Source organism: Poeciliopsis prolifica, unplaced genomic scaffold, assembly GCF_027474105.1.
Source record: "Poeciliopsis prolifica strain line A6 unplaced genomic scaffold, Auburn_PproV2 SCAFFOLD033, whole genome shotgun sequence".
Taxonomy (NCBI): domain Eukaryota; kingdom Metazoa; phylum Chordata; class Actinopteri; order Cyprinodontiformes; family Poeciliidae; genus Poeciliopsis; species Poeciliopsis prolifica.
Window position 1 is genome coordinate 2,800,074 of NW_026562408.1, and position 16,337 is coordinate 2,816,410.

Here is a 16,337-nt window from a genome sequence, read left to right on the forward strand (position 1 = left end):
AAGGGGCGTGTCATTGCTCCGGGGTCGGAAGCCAAGTTTGGTCAACCCAGTTTTGGCCCATCCAGTGCCTTCAAGAGGGGTCGGGGGGGGGACCCTCTTACTCCTGTTCTTTCAGAAAGAGGAGAGAAAAGGAATGCATATGTGTGTTATTCTGAGCTAATTTCTGTAGATGCAGGCTTGTTGGCGTGTGCATGTGTGTGTGTTCTTTTAGAGGAAGATCTGAAAGGAATGCAATAGTGTCTTTACACATGTCCACCCTTCCACCCACCCCTTTAGGCAGCCACCAGGCCTGTTGAAAACAGATACGCACGCACACACCCCCCCCCCCCCCCCCACACACACACACACACACACACACACACACACGCACACACACGCACACACACACACACACAGAGGTTGTGACATGGAAGGAAGTATCAAACTACATGGCTGAATACTTATCAAGACAGACGGTCAAAGCTGCCCATTAAGATTAAGATTCCTCCTTCCCTTCAGGTATAAGAAAATAATTAACTCACAGCAGAATAAAGTTGTCTTGAGAAGAAGAAAATAATTGCAGACCTCAAATGTCCGACTTCATTGTATTTAGGCCTCTGGAACATTTTCATAATTTGGTGACTTTACAACCATAAATTAACCCAAACCTGTTGGGATACAATGTTAAGCTGAAACCACCAAAAGTAAATTTAGGGCTTTCAGACATCATTTAAAGATTAAACAACATTTATTAAGGTGTAATTTAAGTTCAGCATAAATGCTCCTCCACAGCCTGCTTTCTGCTCTCTCCCCTCACACCTGCTACCTGTTTGACATTTAGCCTGGTCGATTGTTCCAACGTTCACACTCTCAGTATTTATTCACTTCCATGTCATTCCTCTATGCTGGTTCCTCCTGTTTAATCCTGTTCCCCCTCAATGTGCTTTTGGTTGTTTCTGATGTTTTTGTTCTCCTCTGGCTCCCTGTGCTCCCATGGTTTTTGTCTTAGTTCATATTTTTTTATTAACTCTTCAGTTCTACTCAGGGAATTAAGCTAAGTTGAGTGGAAATTCATTTGAAGGTAATAGCCAGGCTAATGAATACTGACTGACTTAAAAAATGGATCACAAACTTGTGATTTTACACTTCTGTCCAAAATTCAATACTCAGTTAAACATACATATCGTATAACATGTATTTTTTACAACATATATGCTTCAGTGAATTTAAAGCCATATGGGAATTTGCTTTATTGTTGGAGGTTGTCTAAAATTCACTTGAAAATGTTGCCAGACGAGTTAAATTTGTTTTCGTATTTGTGCGCTACCCTTTCTGTTGACACTCTTGAAACTGAAATAAGACCCTCCCTGTGGGTATGGGGTTTAAATCACTGTGATATAATGGGAAAAGGCTTGAAACAGGATGCAGCAAAGAGGCCGCTGTGGCGGAGGCCTTGGTGTGTTTCAGACAGGCAGTGCCTGGTGATAAGAGGCTGCGGCCTGGTTGGCCTCTCCGAGGGGAAGTGATGCAAGACAGTAGCTCTTTGTTTGGTGGCATTACTTGGTCCCATGCCAGTGGCCCCAGTGAATGAAATGAAGCGGTTGGCTTGTTTGCTGGCTGGGTGAGTGGTTTCATGGTGGACAGGCTGACTGCCTGGTTGACTTGCTGGAAGGCAAACAACTGTGGTCCTAAAACTTCTGACTAATCTGTCCTTTCTTCTTCTTTTGCTTCCTTGGTCTTCAAAGTCCATGGGAAGTGTGATGGGCCATGGTTTACTTGTCAAATTCAAGACAAAAAATTTCAGTTGACACCAGTCATTTAAATAGAAGAAATACATTTATTTCATTACATCTTTTAGTTCACAAGTCTGCATATTTTTTATGCAATTTGGGAAAGAATAGCCTCAAAGGTCATTCAAACTATTTCACAGACATGGCGGGATATATGGAGATGTGTTTTAGGCACACTTTAAATTGAAAAAAAATCTAGAAAATATTAAAAAGAAAATTCCGGACCTTCAGAGGTCGAGTTCATCTTTAGATACATTTTCTGGATGGGAGAAGAACAAAAGTCATTTGTTCAAAATGGCTACGTCAAGCATAGACACCATAACCTACAGCTGCCCTTATGTTATAGAAAAAGGCTGGGTTCCAGTGTTTTTGTGATGAATAAAAAGCAGAAGAAATGGAAAAGACAAAAAATTTAATGCTGGAAAGAATGTCAATATCCAAAATGGAACAGGCCCAGACAGAAGGCACCACTTCAAAAGCAAGACAAAAAGCCAATTTACAGTTTCCACATAGTTTTTGGTAATGATTACCATAGTTATCATCCAAATAGTGAACTGTGGGTGTGGTAATATTTTATTTTCGGGGATTGTTTTGCTGCAGGAGTAGAGTTCCAGCTTGGTCATAAATGGGATTTTTACCTGACGTTGATCTTAATTTCTCAGAAAGAGGGCTTAAAAAGCTCGCAGGGCAGCTTACAAACCGAACTGATTTACAGCAGTCCAGTCCAGAGGAGTGGGCCAATATTCCAGCAAGCTATTTTGAGAAGCTTGTTAGGAAACATAAACCCAAGCTCTACATTTTCAAAATACTAAGCTAATTTATGTAAAGATCTGAAGTTGAATAAAGTTAACTTTTTCAAAGCCTCCTTTATTGTTCTGGCATTTATGAAAAAGACAATTTTGATAGACTTAAACATAAAACAGGGAAAATTTTATCAAATGTAACTTTCAGTTTTGATTAAAAAGGACCATGTAGCTTTTATCTATTGTATGTTAACTGGATCCAACTACATATTCAGTTGTATGAAAAAAAAGCATTTGCTCTGTGCATTTCAGGACAGATCCTCTCAGGATCCTGGACAGACTCATTCTTTTCATCCTGTCCCATGAACTCACTACACTGGAAACTTTTCAAGTGTTGAAATATGTTTTGAAGCCATCTTGTCATACTTTGCTTCCCTTTACTTTTGAATTCCTCAGCGGACAGGGAGGAGAAGACTGAGTGTTTGCATGGAGTGTGTGTGTGCGTGCTCATGTGTGCGTGATAGGAAGTGACCTCATTATGGAGTCTAAATGTCAGTGGATCAATTTTCAGACAGCAATGCACTTGCTATTTGTGAGCCATGTGAGCATGCATCCTTGCTGACCGGTACAAGGTTTTATATGTGAACATTTGCATGGATCAACCATAAAACATGTTAATGTTTAGTGGAAACATAAAACATTGGCTTAAAATAGGAAGTTTAACTGTAACCTCAAAATTCATCAGTTAAGTTGGACAAAACTAAAGTTAAAAAAAGTTGTATTTTTACGTAGTTATAGGTTATTCTCACTGTTGTTGATTTACGTACGTCTAAACAATATTGGTACAGACTCTTTCAGCCTGGAATTTATTGACTATATTTTGCAGACCACAGAACTACTGAGCACAGAAAGAGAGACGGCAAAATGTGTCTTAACTGTATCTGGGGCTTGTCAGGGGAGCAAGGGGTTTGGCTTAATACCAGATGTGGAAATGGCATTTTTGTTAACTGGTTTCTCATGAAGAGCAAACTGCAGGGGATTTAGTTGAGCATGTAAATGGAAGAGTTAAAAACTACAGTTTGCATTTCAAAACATCAAACATTGTCTCAAACAAGTTGAGAAACCGGCCAAGGCGAACCATCAATTACAGCAGAGCACTTGCCTCACATCCTCCCAGTAGTAGATTATTGTTTGCTTCTTTCATGCAAATTCGAGTTGAGTTGCCATATCAGGTGACATACACAGATCTGGGGAAATTCAATCTTACAAGTCCTGCCTGTTGTAAGACACAGTAGATAAGCAGACAAATGTGGGATGAGTTGAGTCTGATTGTTTCACCTGGATGTTGCTTTGTCCTGCATTATAGCAGTCCAGCTTTTGTTTTCAGTGGAACTGAAACAGTGTAAAAAAAATAAAAGGTAAAAAATGTCTCAGCAATTAAATAACTACAGAAACAAGTAGGTAAGTAAGTAGGTAAAGAAGCCAATCAAACAAGTCGCTAAGAAAATAAATAATGGAATAAATGAAGAATCATGAGCAAACAAGAAACTAAGAAAATAGGCAAACAAATAGACATGCAAAAGTAATTATTTAAAGAAACAAGCAAGCAAGTACATATGAAAATAGATTAGATGATAAACATTTAGCTACAGTTCAGCTCCGACTTGTTTTTACTTTTTTCTAACAACAGATTTTTATTTTGATGTCAGATGTAAGTAAATCAGTGTAATAGCCTTTGTCTTGACAAAAGTTAAGGTTTGCACATTCTGTTACACAGAAACATGTTTGTGTGTGACAGAAGCTACTGTGTTGCAGCAAATGTAACAAATATGAGCAACATGTAAGAAAACAACTTTAAAGCTTTCAGTGTTCTTGAGCTATCCTCTGTGATTTCCAAAGTAGAGTGCAAATGATTATGTGCATCCACACTTTCCTACCAAGGCAGAACTGGTTCCTCTGTAAATCCAGTCTGCCACAATGGCAGCTGATAATATATGGTTTCTGCTCCACCTGCTTGTGCTGAAGCTTCCTGTGTTGATGATATGTATGATGCTTGGTAGGGTGGAGATGACAATGTAGGTGTGGAGGAAGTCAAATGCAGGTGTTTGTGGTTGTGTGTGTGTGCGTGCGTTTGTGTGTGTGTGTCAGCCCAGGTGGGTGCTGACAGACCGGCAGGTAAACAGGCAGGTTGGTCTCTGATCTCACCTGTTGGAGCAGACACGGCAGCGCCTGCAGGGCTTTCGCAGCGGAAAGATGTTCTTTATATGATTCTGAAAGGCAACCTTCTATTCTTTTCTTCTTGTTCATTTGTTCCATTCTCCTCTCCAAGGCTCATTCAGGTAAACACCCAGAAAATACACAAAGTACAGAATCAAACAATTGGGAGTTGGAAGAAAGAGTGGATGAGAGTAGGAAGAGAAACGCCCCCAAGGTAGCAGCAGTGCAGGTGGGCTTGAGAAGGGCGGAGGGTAGGAGGTGACGGCAGTGTGTGTTTGTGTGTGACAGGAAGGTTTTTGAGTGTGTGCTGGCTTCATAAGGTGGTGCTTTGGGGGGAGAGGAATGTTACACATCCCAATTAGAACAGACCACCCCTATAAACTTTTAGGAAGTTATTCTAACCTGCAAGGCAAACTCACATGCGCACACACTCACACACACACACACACACACACACACACACACACACACACACACACACACACACACACACACACACACACACACACACACACACACACACACACACAGGAACAGCAGCTGTGGAGTTTAAACTTTGATATGAAGTGGCCAGGTGAGCAGCTCAAGTCTCAGGTTACATAGTCCGGAGGAAGTCTGTGGATTATCTCCTGTTTCTTATGTAATGTTTTCTTTCTGTTTGAGGTCGTTCAGTTTATTTTGGCCTTTAGGGCCCTGTGAGTGTTTTATAGTGGGTGGCTTATTGAGCAACAGGAAGGGCAAGCTCAGGAAGGCAGTATGATAATGCAAAGGAACTTAAGTCCTTAAAGGTTTTACAGCAAAATGATTAATGGTAAGAAAAACCTTATTGGCAAAAGTTTTGTCTGTTCCTATTCTGAAATTAAACTTTGGTACAAATTTTAATGAAAGAGATAGCTTAGTATGTTTTGACTGTGGTTCTGTTAAAGGTTTATAAGCAGCTAATATCTTCAGTATAGATGATACTCTTGACCTCTTCATTTCATTTGGCAAAAACAACATTTTCTTTTCACGTTCATGGAGTGATCTTGTTAAACTAAAACAAATACCTGGTCATTATTGAGTTTGTCAGTTTTTTATTTCAGTTGTGTTTCTGTTTAGTATGTATTTGCATGATTACTACGTTAGCCAGAACTCCATTGTGTTAGAGATTTTGAATCTCTGTCAGACCTTCCTGTTAATCTTCTGAAAAGCTACTGGGTCGTCTGTGAAGCTGTAGGAGAGTTCAACAATCTAATGGCTTATCTGCAAAACTAATGGCTGGTCCAAGAAGCTATTGTTTTGTCAGAGTAGCTGACAAAAATATCTTCTATTGTAACATTTTTGCTCTTTACAATTGCTTTACTTTTGACAGGAATCACTTCATCTGTGCTGATATTTATATATGTTTTACTCAAAGCCTCCTCCCTGCAGGTGCCATAAAAAAATCACCTGCTTCTCTGTAATCTGCACTCAATATAAACATAGTGGTTTAAAGGTCCTCAAAATAGGATGTCTACAAACTGCCTTGATGTACTTGAAAATGTATTTTGTTTAAGCTGCGTATGTCAGGTTTGGTCTTTCTTTAGCTGCTAGAACTAGTTGAATTTATAACAAATTAATATGCCACAAATGTTCTGCAGGGTATGTATGAATTTCTAATGAACTTTAAACAAAACTTTGTTAAAGAAAATCCTGAACTACCTTTCTACTTATTCTTTATTTGTGTAGTACAAAAACCAACACAACAGCCAAGTATATTTAACAATATATATTTCCATTGTCAATGTACATTCCATTTCAACATAAGCTTTCTTCACAAACAAAAAGTTGGCATCTAAATAAATACTATATAAAATAGAACTTCAAAATAAATATATCTATAAAGGGAACCTTTTATATGAGAATTTTTTTTCTTTTGTAATATCTAAACAAACAAACCAACAAAAAAAGCACAAATCTCATTTCTTAATCCAACAATGTCATTGGAAAGGTACAAAGGAATGGAGTAGCAACTGTTTGATAGTTTTCCTTTTATGTGAAAATATAAACCAGGTGATACTGGTATGTAGTGATACTGGTATGTAGAACTCAAATTAAACTACAGATTTAATTTCAATATAGTTGTTGGTGGGTTTTTTTCACACCTTGAACCGGCCAATGAGCACATAATAGAAAAAAGATCTACAAAGAAAGGCAGCAGTTGTTGAAAAGAAAGCGGTCCAACCTGTGATAAAGATAAAAACAACTCCAGGTAAAAACAAAGGTGACAAGAGGGTAAAAAACATCAAGAAAGCAAGAGGGGTGAGAGTATCAGATGTGAGTCTCTTCTGTCTCTGTGGTATGACAAGTCTATGAACAGCAGCTGTGTTTGTCAATCAAGGCAGGCCAGGGGTGTTTGTTGGACTATTTCCCATGGAAGAAAGGAAGGAAGAAATGCATGAATAAAAAAAGGAGCAGGGAACAGGCTGATCAGGGTAGACTGTGTTCGCAGTGTGGATTCAATGAATCCAATGTCTTTAGGACTCAGAGAGGGAATTAGCTTAGCCTCTCGACTGCTAATGAGCCATGGATAGCATAATCAGCAGGAGATTTTTATTTTTTCTACTTCTTTATTATTGCCGGGCACACTTTTCTAAATCAAGTGCAAATGGTATAAAGTCACTTTGTTTCTCGAAGCCTCCTTCTACTGCACTCATTTTCCTCAAAAACATCTTATTCTTACCCTCAAAATATATATCTAATATAGTCTCTATATAGTTTGTACTGAATTGTGGTTATAATGTACCATGCAATCTTCCGAGGACATTTAAAAGTCTCTTCTAAAGAACACAAATGTTGTGAAACTATTTACAGCAAATAACATTTCACCTTCATAGCGCTATTACTAAATATATAGTCAAAACATTTGTGATTTTTGCTGCCCCACCTCCCCCCAGGCACAGATTCGCTCTCAGGTTTGGCACCTATCTCAGACTGAATTGCAAGGTTTTTTTAAATATTGCCTCGTACATTCAATACCAAGGACCACATGTGGATTTTCCTGCTCTCCTATTGTTTTTTGAATGATATTAGCTTTGTGTAAAAAGCCAAATACAAGTATGAGCAAAGTTAGATACCCTAGTGGAAGAGAAGGGTCCAACTTGTGGGTTATGGAGCCACAAAGCAAATATGCCATAATGCCAAATGGAAACAACCACCTGTATTAAAGGGCAATTCACCTTTAACAGCCTGCCACTGTTAACAATTTGGCAAAAGGGCATCATAACAACTGTGGTCACTTAGACTGTGAAACCATGCTACTATATAATAGCATCCTTTGGCAAATTCCTAAGAACATCATGCAATTCACAAAAATAGAATAGTAAAAGAGAGACTACCTCACACAATCAGCTATGCAGCATACTGATTTGACTTTCATGAAGACACAGATGTGCGTAGAGGTGGATGGGTGTGTGTGGGGTAAATGTAGTGAAGGCCAAAGTAATACAAGATTGCTTAGGTGGTTAATACTGTGCTTTAGTACATCCTTTAAGAGGGGTCCTAAAAATAAGGTTGTGCAAGTGGCAGGTTTGATATTGACAAAGGCTGACTGGATACAACACAATAACTTTTTCTAATCCTTTCCTCTTCACCTTTACCTTCAGCTTGACCCTCTTCACCTGCATCCCTCTCTCCTTTGGAAAAAAAAAAGAAAGTTCTATGGCCCATTTGCCTCTCACTTAGCTTGCGTGTTTTAAATTATTCACTATTGCCTCTTTCGCCTCTTAAATGTTTTCTTTGCCGTTTTTGTGCAAAGAGGAAGCAGACCAGGCTCTTGTAGGCAGTTTTAAAATTCAACATGCAGTAGGCCAAGTTCAAGAGGAGATTATTGTATAACAATCCCTGAGAAGGTTGGTTGTTTTTTCTCCGTTTAAATCTTTTTTTTTTTTTTTTTTTTTTTTTTTTTTTTTACATATTTCTCTACCACAAATCCACTTCTAGCACGGCGGTTAACCATTAGACTAGAGCATGCAGATCGTGACATGCATTACATCTGAGGTGGAGCAGTGAACAGCATTCAAAATATTTCAGAAGGGCTAAGCTTTCCCAGCCATAAAATTAATAAACAAATTGCTGTAAATTGATTATTTCTCACTTGTAGCACACGAAAAGATGAAAGAAATATGGAAAATTACTGTTATATTAGGTCTAAAAAGGGTTGTTTTCACAGATCCCCCTGTTCAAATAACAATCTAGAGATAAATGTTACCAAACTAGCTTCGTTTAGCATAACTGCAAAATTAAAAGATGGTGAAAATCACTTTTGAGAGGAAGTTGTCTCTTGTAATGGCTCATCATAAAAGCCACAGTATTCAACAGTTAACCACTTGCTTTCCTGATTGACACTGGGCTGTGCTTTTCTAGATGACTGGGGGTGAATACCTTTTGAAGTCTCAGTTTCTGTTTAATTGGTATTACGAAAAAATAGCTGGAAAAATATTGAGCAGCAGAGAGGTACGACTTTGTGCCTTCAGCCATTTTTTTTAAACCCAGACACAAGGCCACACAATCTGGTCTCTTATCAACGTCACCGTTATAGAACATGAAAACAAATCTCACCAAACCTGTTAGCTGTTCCACTTTTAAATGGCCCATTTTAATCATCCATGCCATCAAACATAGGTCAAGAAACCGTTTAAGTACCATTGTTTTAATAGTCATGTTCCAGCAGATAAATATGATGGTTTAATGGGGTTGTGTTGCCTTGTCCAGTCCATATTAACTAAACAAGTGAGGTCCTGTCCATTTTCTTGCAAGGCCACAGCCAGCTAGTTGAGTCTACTATCATGAGCCCTGCTGCTGCTTTTCTGTCCCGACGTTTGCTTCCACTCCTCCATTTTTACTGACGGGGATGTTCATGCCAGCCTGCGAGTTCTTGCAGCGACAGCCAGGCCTGCTAACATTGTCATAACATTTCTGCCCCAGCTTGGCCAGTCCCGTAGCTGGAAGGTAGCAGATCAGGCATGGCAAGACGACAGAGAGGGCGGCCATAAAAGACCAGCGTGCACAGCAGTTGGCTTGTGAACATGAGCAGGGCTTGTCTGCACAGGAGCCCTCGTCGTCCTCGTCCTCGGTGCAGTGGTAGAAGATCCCTTTGACTAGGCACATGCAGGTGGCTGTGTCTACCAGGCTCTGAGCCGAGCACAGGCACTCCTGGTTGCAGACCCAACAGGAGGGTAAGGCTCGGGGGAGCGTGCACTCAGTGCATCGACACTTCCCACAGTGCTCGCAGACAAACAGGTGCTTCTTTTCGGTTGGAGAGGAAGGGATAAGCGCCAATCCTTGTTGAATCCCAGTGGAGCACACGCCTCCAGCAGGAACCTTTGCAGACTTGAGGTCAAGTGATTTTGAGAAAGAGGAGCAGGAGGAAGCAGAGGAAGAGGATGTCAGGACTTTAGATTCAGAGGAAGCGAAACAACCAGGAGTTCGGGTTGTGACAGTGTTGATGGGGCCCTTGTGATGGTTTGAGTTTGGGTGGTGATCCACCGTCGGCGTCGGTGCTGCATGGTCCAACAGCCGCTGATCGGAAGAGGTACTGCTGCTGCTGCTAATAGAACTGGGCCTGCCACTGAAGGAAATCCAGGGGTGGGTGGTGGTGTCCGGGTGAGGGTGAGGCTCACATCGGCCGTGCTGATGGAGCTGATGTTGGTGATTGTGGTGATGATTATGGTTGGCCCCAAGGAAGGCCTCCTGATTCTGACCCAGCCAGGTGATTCTTCGATTTGCAGATTTCTGGCTCACAGGCTGCTGAGCCACAACAGCTGGACTGTCAATATAGTCATTCTCCACATGTGATGACTTTATCTGGTCAATGGGATAAATGTTGAGAGGATGCTGAAGACGACCGTAGGGCACTCGACTGTCCAGCAAAGGCTGAGAGATAAGGGAAGAAGACACTCCGGGAATGTGGTGGGGAACCCTGGACTCCATGTGTCGGCTGGTGCCTTGCACGTCTTCACATTAAAGCAGCATTTAGTGATACTGCAAAAACAGATACAAGAGATTCCATTACAACAAGCAACAAGGGCTTCCATGATACTATTTATTCACTCTGAAACTTAAAAGGAATAGGTTCTAAGTATTTTATACAGGAGGTGACATAAATTCTCAAATCTACAAAGATAACAGTTGACAAAAGTTGGATTGATGAATGTTATGCTCTTCAATGCAACCTCCCATACGGTTGCTGAAAATCAAATATGTTATTGCTTTGTGTAGAAAAAAAATGCTCAAAGTACTAAAGTAAAGTTTTTTTTTACTTTTTTGCAACTTCTTTATGCCCAATATTGGTGTCTGATCAGGATGTTATGTCAAAATGAATCAGTAGCTTCTAATTCACCCCCTAGGTTTCATGCATACCAGACATTTGTCATATATGTTGCAATTTGTTTACTTAAAACAGAACAACTGTGACTAGAAATATTCTTAAGGTTTTTTGTTATATAACATTTTCTGGTTGTTAAGCTTGAAACCTATGGTGATTTTTAAAATGGGTACCCAAAGGACCTTTAGTCTGAACCCCATGTCTTCTAACTTTGACATTAGCACAATAGAAGCTGGACTCTCGTCCTCAGTCTTACAAAAAAGCAGAGAGCACCACAGAGTAGGACTTGCATGCAAAAGACTCAAAGATGCAAAACAAGGCAGGGAGGAGAAGAAATTAGAAACTTGCCAGAGAAGCAGAACTAAAGGCAAGAATTTAGGTCGTGTAGACCTGCTTATCAATACCTCCTTCAGCTTTCATAATGTAGTGATGTAATTCCTTAGCAGACTTTACAACCACAAATCCGAATGAGAGAAAATGATCAGTTTTGGAATTTGTGAATGGGGCTGATTTTATGAACCAGCAGGTGTTTTTGTGAATGGGGCCTGCTGTGCTGCAGGCAGCATAAGAGCGATGAATCAGTGCGCTCCATTTATGCTCAGTGAAATCAGCTGCTTCCATTTCCTCCATGAGTGCTCCATGTCAGGTAGACCCCCACTGTTAACTGATGGAAGTAGAAATAGAGCAAGAGCACACACGGTTTGCACTAACCTACATCTCTGCTGCCTGCTATTATGTCAGTCATATAGTTGACATACTGATTTGCTGTTTTCATCCAAAAATGTATCAATACTTCACTCTGTTAAGCTGTTTGTCTTCATCATGTTATTTGCCTCCAACTAAAGGGTCTGAAAAAAAATCCTGGCTTGTTGTGAAACCTGTTGCGACATTGCTGGCAAAGGCGCAAGCGCTTGTGATAGTCAAAAATCTAGACCATTATGAGCTCCAAGCCGGAACTATGCGTGTGCAAGTGCGTACGTGTTTGTGTGTGTGTGTGTGTGTGTGTGTGTGCGCGCGCGTTGCTCCCTTGGAAATGTGAATGGACTGAGTCATAAAACCGGAGGCGGCCGATCGGTGTACTCAAATACCGTGCTTATTGCTTATCGGTACTCTGCGTTTTAAACCTTGTTTTACAAATAATTTAAAAATGACAAAGGTCTTAAAGAAAGCTGATAACTGTGTTCCACTATTGCACATACTCCTAGCAACAAATGCGGACGTTGCAATTCAAAATTCTTAATAAAGCAATATAATAAGAAATGTATTATCAGACGCGTAACGTGAAACGAAGGTGAAAGGGTGAAGCGACGTGGTGCTCTCTGCAGAGGGAGGACAGACTGAACACGAAACCTCATTTTTAAACACAGGGAGCAAAAATGTAGCCAATTTAAAAGACGTCATGATCGTGATAGATGCAGAAGTGCACATCTGCACGTTATTCGCGTCCCTCTCTTTCCTTCGCTTTAATCCCGCGTTTACTCCTAAAACCGGTGGTTAAATATTGACTTAAACATGCAAACACAGGCTCTGAGTCAGTTTCATAAAAAAAAAAGAAAAAGGAAAAAGGACGTTGCTCAGGAGAGCCGCGTCGCGCCGACACCGATACAGGATCCGGCGGACTGAGGTGGCGAAGTTCGAGCAACGGATCTGAAACAAGCCAGGCTTCACGACTTCTGAACATGTAACACAGAGAAAACATCACTCACTGTGGCTATCAGGACGCAATTCTCATCTCTTCGTTACGCTCGACGTCTGCGCGCAGGTCTGTGCCGTCCGCTCGGAGATTGGAGGCGGGTGGTGCGTTAGGTATTTCCAAAGACGTTAACTCCAAAAGGAAAGGCGAGCGGCTCTTTCAGCGCTTTTCTCTCTGCTGGCTTGGCGCATTAAAAAGGCGACTGCGATCGAGGACGCAGAGCTGTGGATATGATGTTGCAACCACCGAGGGGGAGGGAAGTGAGTTTTTATGAATGGGAGGGTAGAGGAGAGGGAAAAGGGGGCCGGCGCTGTGCAGATGCCTCCGTTTTTTCATTTATTTTTTCTGAATGGGAGGGAAGAACGAGTCGGGGAGGGCTTGAAATGCGGAGGTTACATTTTTATGAATGGGGAGGACACCGAATGGCACTGCGCACGCGCGAAGCCCGGATTTTTATGAATGGGAAGAAATAGCGAATGAGGCGTGTGCGTTTGTGCGTGGGGAAAAAATAGGGGTGGGGGCTTTTTTTGGTCACAAGGACAAAGTCATTCCTGATTTACATCGAGGTTCGACTTTCAAATTCATCATCATGCTTTCAAAAACGTCAAATAGAGATAAATTCAACAATATTTATTACATTGGGTAATTAAACTGAGTGGCCAAAAATATGCTTTTCCGAGTATTAATCTGAATTAACAGAAGTCAGTTTTTAAGTGAAAAACAGGATCTGAAGGTGGTTGTTCAATTTTCAAACATATTTTATTGACAAGGATGTCAAGATGCCAGAGGCCACATGGCTAAACTGGATTAGCCCGAATAATAGCCGCTCCCCTCCTGGGTTCCTGTTCTATCTAAAGCCATTTATTGCGAGCAAGGACGTGTCCTTCCTTCCTCTGCAACAATGTGAGGTATGACTATACAGCTTCCACTGTAGTGTAAAAAAACAGGCGGTGGTGAGGAGAGTGTGTGCGTCTGTGTGTGCGTGTGTGTGTGTGTGTGTGTGTGTGTGTGAAACGCAAACCAGCATGAGGGCAGGCAGGATTCACAAAAGGACAGGATGTTGTTGATTTGTACCGAAACCACACGGAGGAAATGAGTGTGAATTTCCTTTCTCTCTGTGACATAATGTGTGGTGTGTGTGTGGGGGTGTGTGTGTGTGTGTGTGTGTGTGTGTGTGTCTCCCTAGCCCCCTTCTCGCCCCCCTCTCCCACTCAGCTTGGGGCTTTTAACCAGTCAAAGGTTAACAGTTGCCCCATTATCCGTTTGCACGCATCGTCATGGCAGCCACCACACCGCCAAATTGGGATTATTGTTTTGAAAAAGCCGGAGTGAAGATAAGGGAAGAAAAAAAGAAAGGAATGAAAATTATTCTAGTTTCAGACTGCATTGAATGGCAAATGAAAGTAAATTTTAAAGTTGAAGATTAAGTGGAAGCTCTCCTTCAACCGATAGAGCAGCTCCATTATATATGTATATATATCTATAGATATATCTATATGTATATATGTGTATATATATATAGATATAGATATACCTGTAGATATATCTCTATATCCTATATGTATATATAGATATATATGAATATATATCTATACACTGCAGTCTTCTGGGCTTTGTCCCTATACTGACTTCAGACTGTATGTTCACCTCCACCCAAACCTCCACCCAAGTCTCAAAGCCTTTTGGCCTCTAACAGGTTTTCTTCCACCCTGGAAAAGAAAAACAACCTGAGAGCACAATGCTGCCACTGCCATGTTTCATAGTGTGAACGGTATGTTCATAAAATCTAAATAAAACAACATTTGTAATTCTAAGATGGGAACACATTCCAAGGGTGTAAATATGAGCTGCTGTTGTTTTTCTTTTTTACAGTTATTGAAGTGACTAACATTTTGAATAATATGTCATGGTCATTGAATTGAATTGTCAGCAGCTGGGTGTGCAAGCCATCATTGTCTTAACAATGTTTTGTGATACTTTATAGTGTTAGTACAGCTTCAAAAGTTGCTACATGTGCCTAAAGGAAATTATATGAATGAATCAGTTAACTGAAGATATGTAGTTTGAGTTGCAAAACACAACAAATGACTGCTCAGCTTCAAAAACAATTCAAGAAAATAAAACCAAACAGGAACAAAAGTAAAAGAAGTTAAAAAAAAATTGGATGCTTCTGCAGAAAAGGTCAATGTATTTTTATTTCACTTGTACCGCTCTTTTTTTGCAGTATAGAAATTAACAGCTAAATTTTGACTGTGAGATTTTGCTCCTTTTGATACATAACCTATTGATGTCACATGTCTTGCTTAAACAATAAGTTATAAAAGTAGCAGTTTCAGACTTTCATGAGCTGTGCTGAAAAATGTGGGATATTTACAATAGGTTGATAGTGGAAACTTTTTTTCTTAGTTGCAGGATTGGATTTAGCTCTCATTTAGATTATTATTAACCACCTAATTATATAATAATTAATGTTTCCTGCTCTATGTGGTGCTGTCATGCCGTAAATCTTTGTCAGAAGTGTGAAATATTGTACCTTCTGCAGGGTTTTGTTTCTGAACTTTATAACTTCATCTGGAAAAGTTGTCCTTCACTTTGGATTGTGTGTTTTCTGTTGTTTCTGCTGCGATATAAAAGTTAAATATAATGTGACTTTGTAATACTTGTTCTCAGCATAAAAAAATCACACTGTGATAAAATAAAAGCCCATCCTGCATGTTTTCTTTATGCTTCATGAAAATGTGCCTTAAAATCTGTGGTAATATTGTGAACCATGGTGAGGCGACTTTACACATTATTATTTTGGAAAACAGCTGGATCTGGGGCTGAACTGCTAATAGAAAAATGTTCAACAAAAAATATTTAGAAGATGCACCATACGAAAACAAACTGCCATATAATACAACCCTCCCCTCCGGCTGCCTATCTATCATCCTTTCACATTTCTGTCTCCATTTTTCTTTCTGTCTCCTGACACACAGATGTGCAGAGACGCACAAAGATGTATTGTGGATACATTAAAATTTTCTTTTGCAGCTGTGTGGCTCTCAGGCACGGCCAAATTGAAGTGCTTGTTGGATTGTAGATTTCTCAGCGGTGTGATCATCTGGGTAGACACGCACAGAAGGGAAGGTCCAGTTCTCTCTCCCTCTCTCTGGAGTCCTTCCTCCCAGCCTCACCCACAGCCACATCTGCTGGCGACTGCTGTGAGGCTCTGATTGTAATGGACAGCCACATCTGGCTCCCAAACAGGTTGATGAATCTACCAATAAACTGCATTTCCCTCATCAAAATAAATGTGACAAAATTATTTTAGAAAAGCTTTCATGTTTGAACATAAAAATATTTTTTTGAGGGGAACTCTTTCTTCTTGTTTTTTTTTTCTTTTTTGGGGGGGGAATGTCTATTCTACAGTTGTCTCACACTAATTGTAAACAGCTAGATACTAGACGGTAGTTTTGGTGTCTGGGCTTGCCCATCTTTTTTTTCTCCAAACATCTAGAAACCCAAGAAAGGCTGATAACGGTTCAGTCTGTGAGCACAGGGTGAAAATGTAAATGTCAGTGACAGCTTAT

General features: G+C 40.4%; 1 protein-coding gene across 1 annotated transcript; it reads right to left on the minus strand.

The window, feature by feature from the left end:
* Positions 1-8,446: 8,446 nt before the first annotated feature.
* Positions 8,447-13,015, minus strand: spry4 (sprouty homolog 4 (Drosophila)). The gene is made up of 2 exons (XM_055051618.1): positions 12,779-13,015; positions 8,447-10,729 (listed from the first exon to the last, which is right to left on the minus strand). Exon 2 carries the CDS (start codon positions 10,676-10,678, stop codon positions 9,533-9,535), a length of 1,146 nt encoding a protein of 381 aa, XP_054907593.1. The 5' UTR covers positions 10,679-10,729; positions 12,779-13,015; the 3' UTR covers positions 8,447-9,532.
* Positions 13,016-16,337: the final 3,322 nt, after the last annotated feature.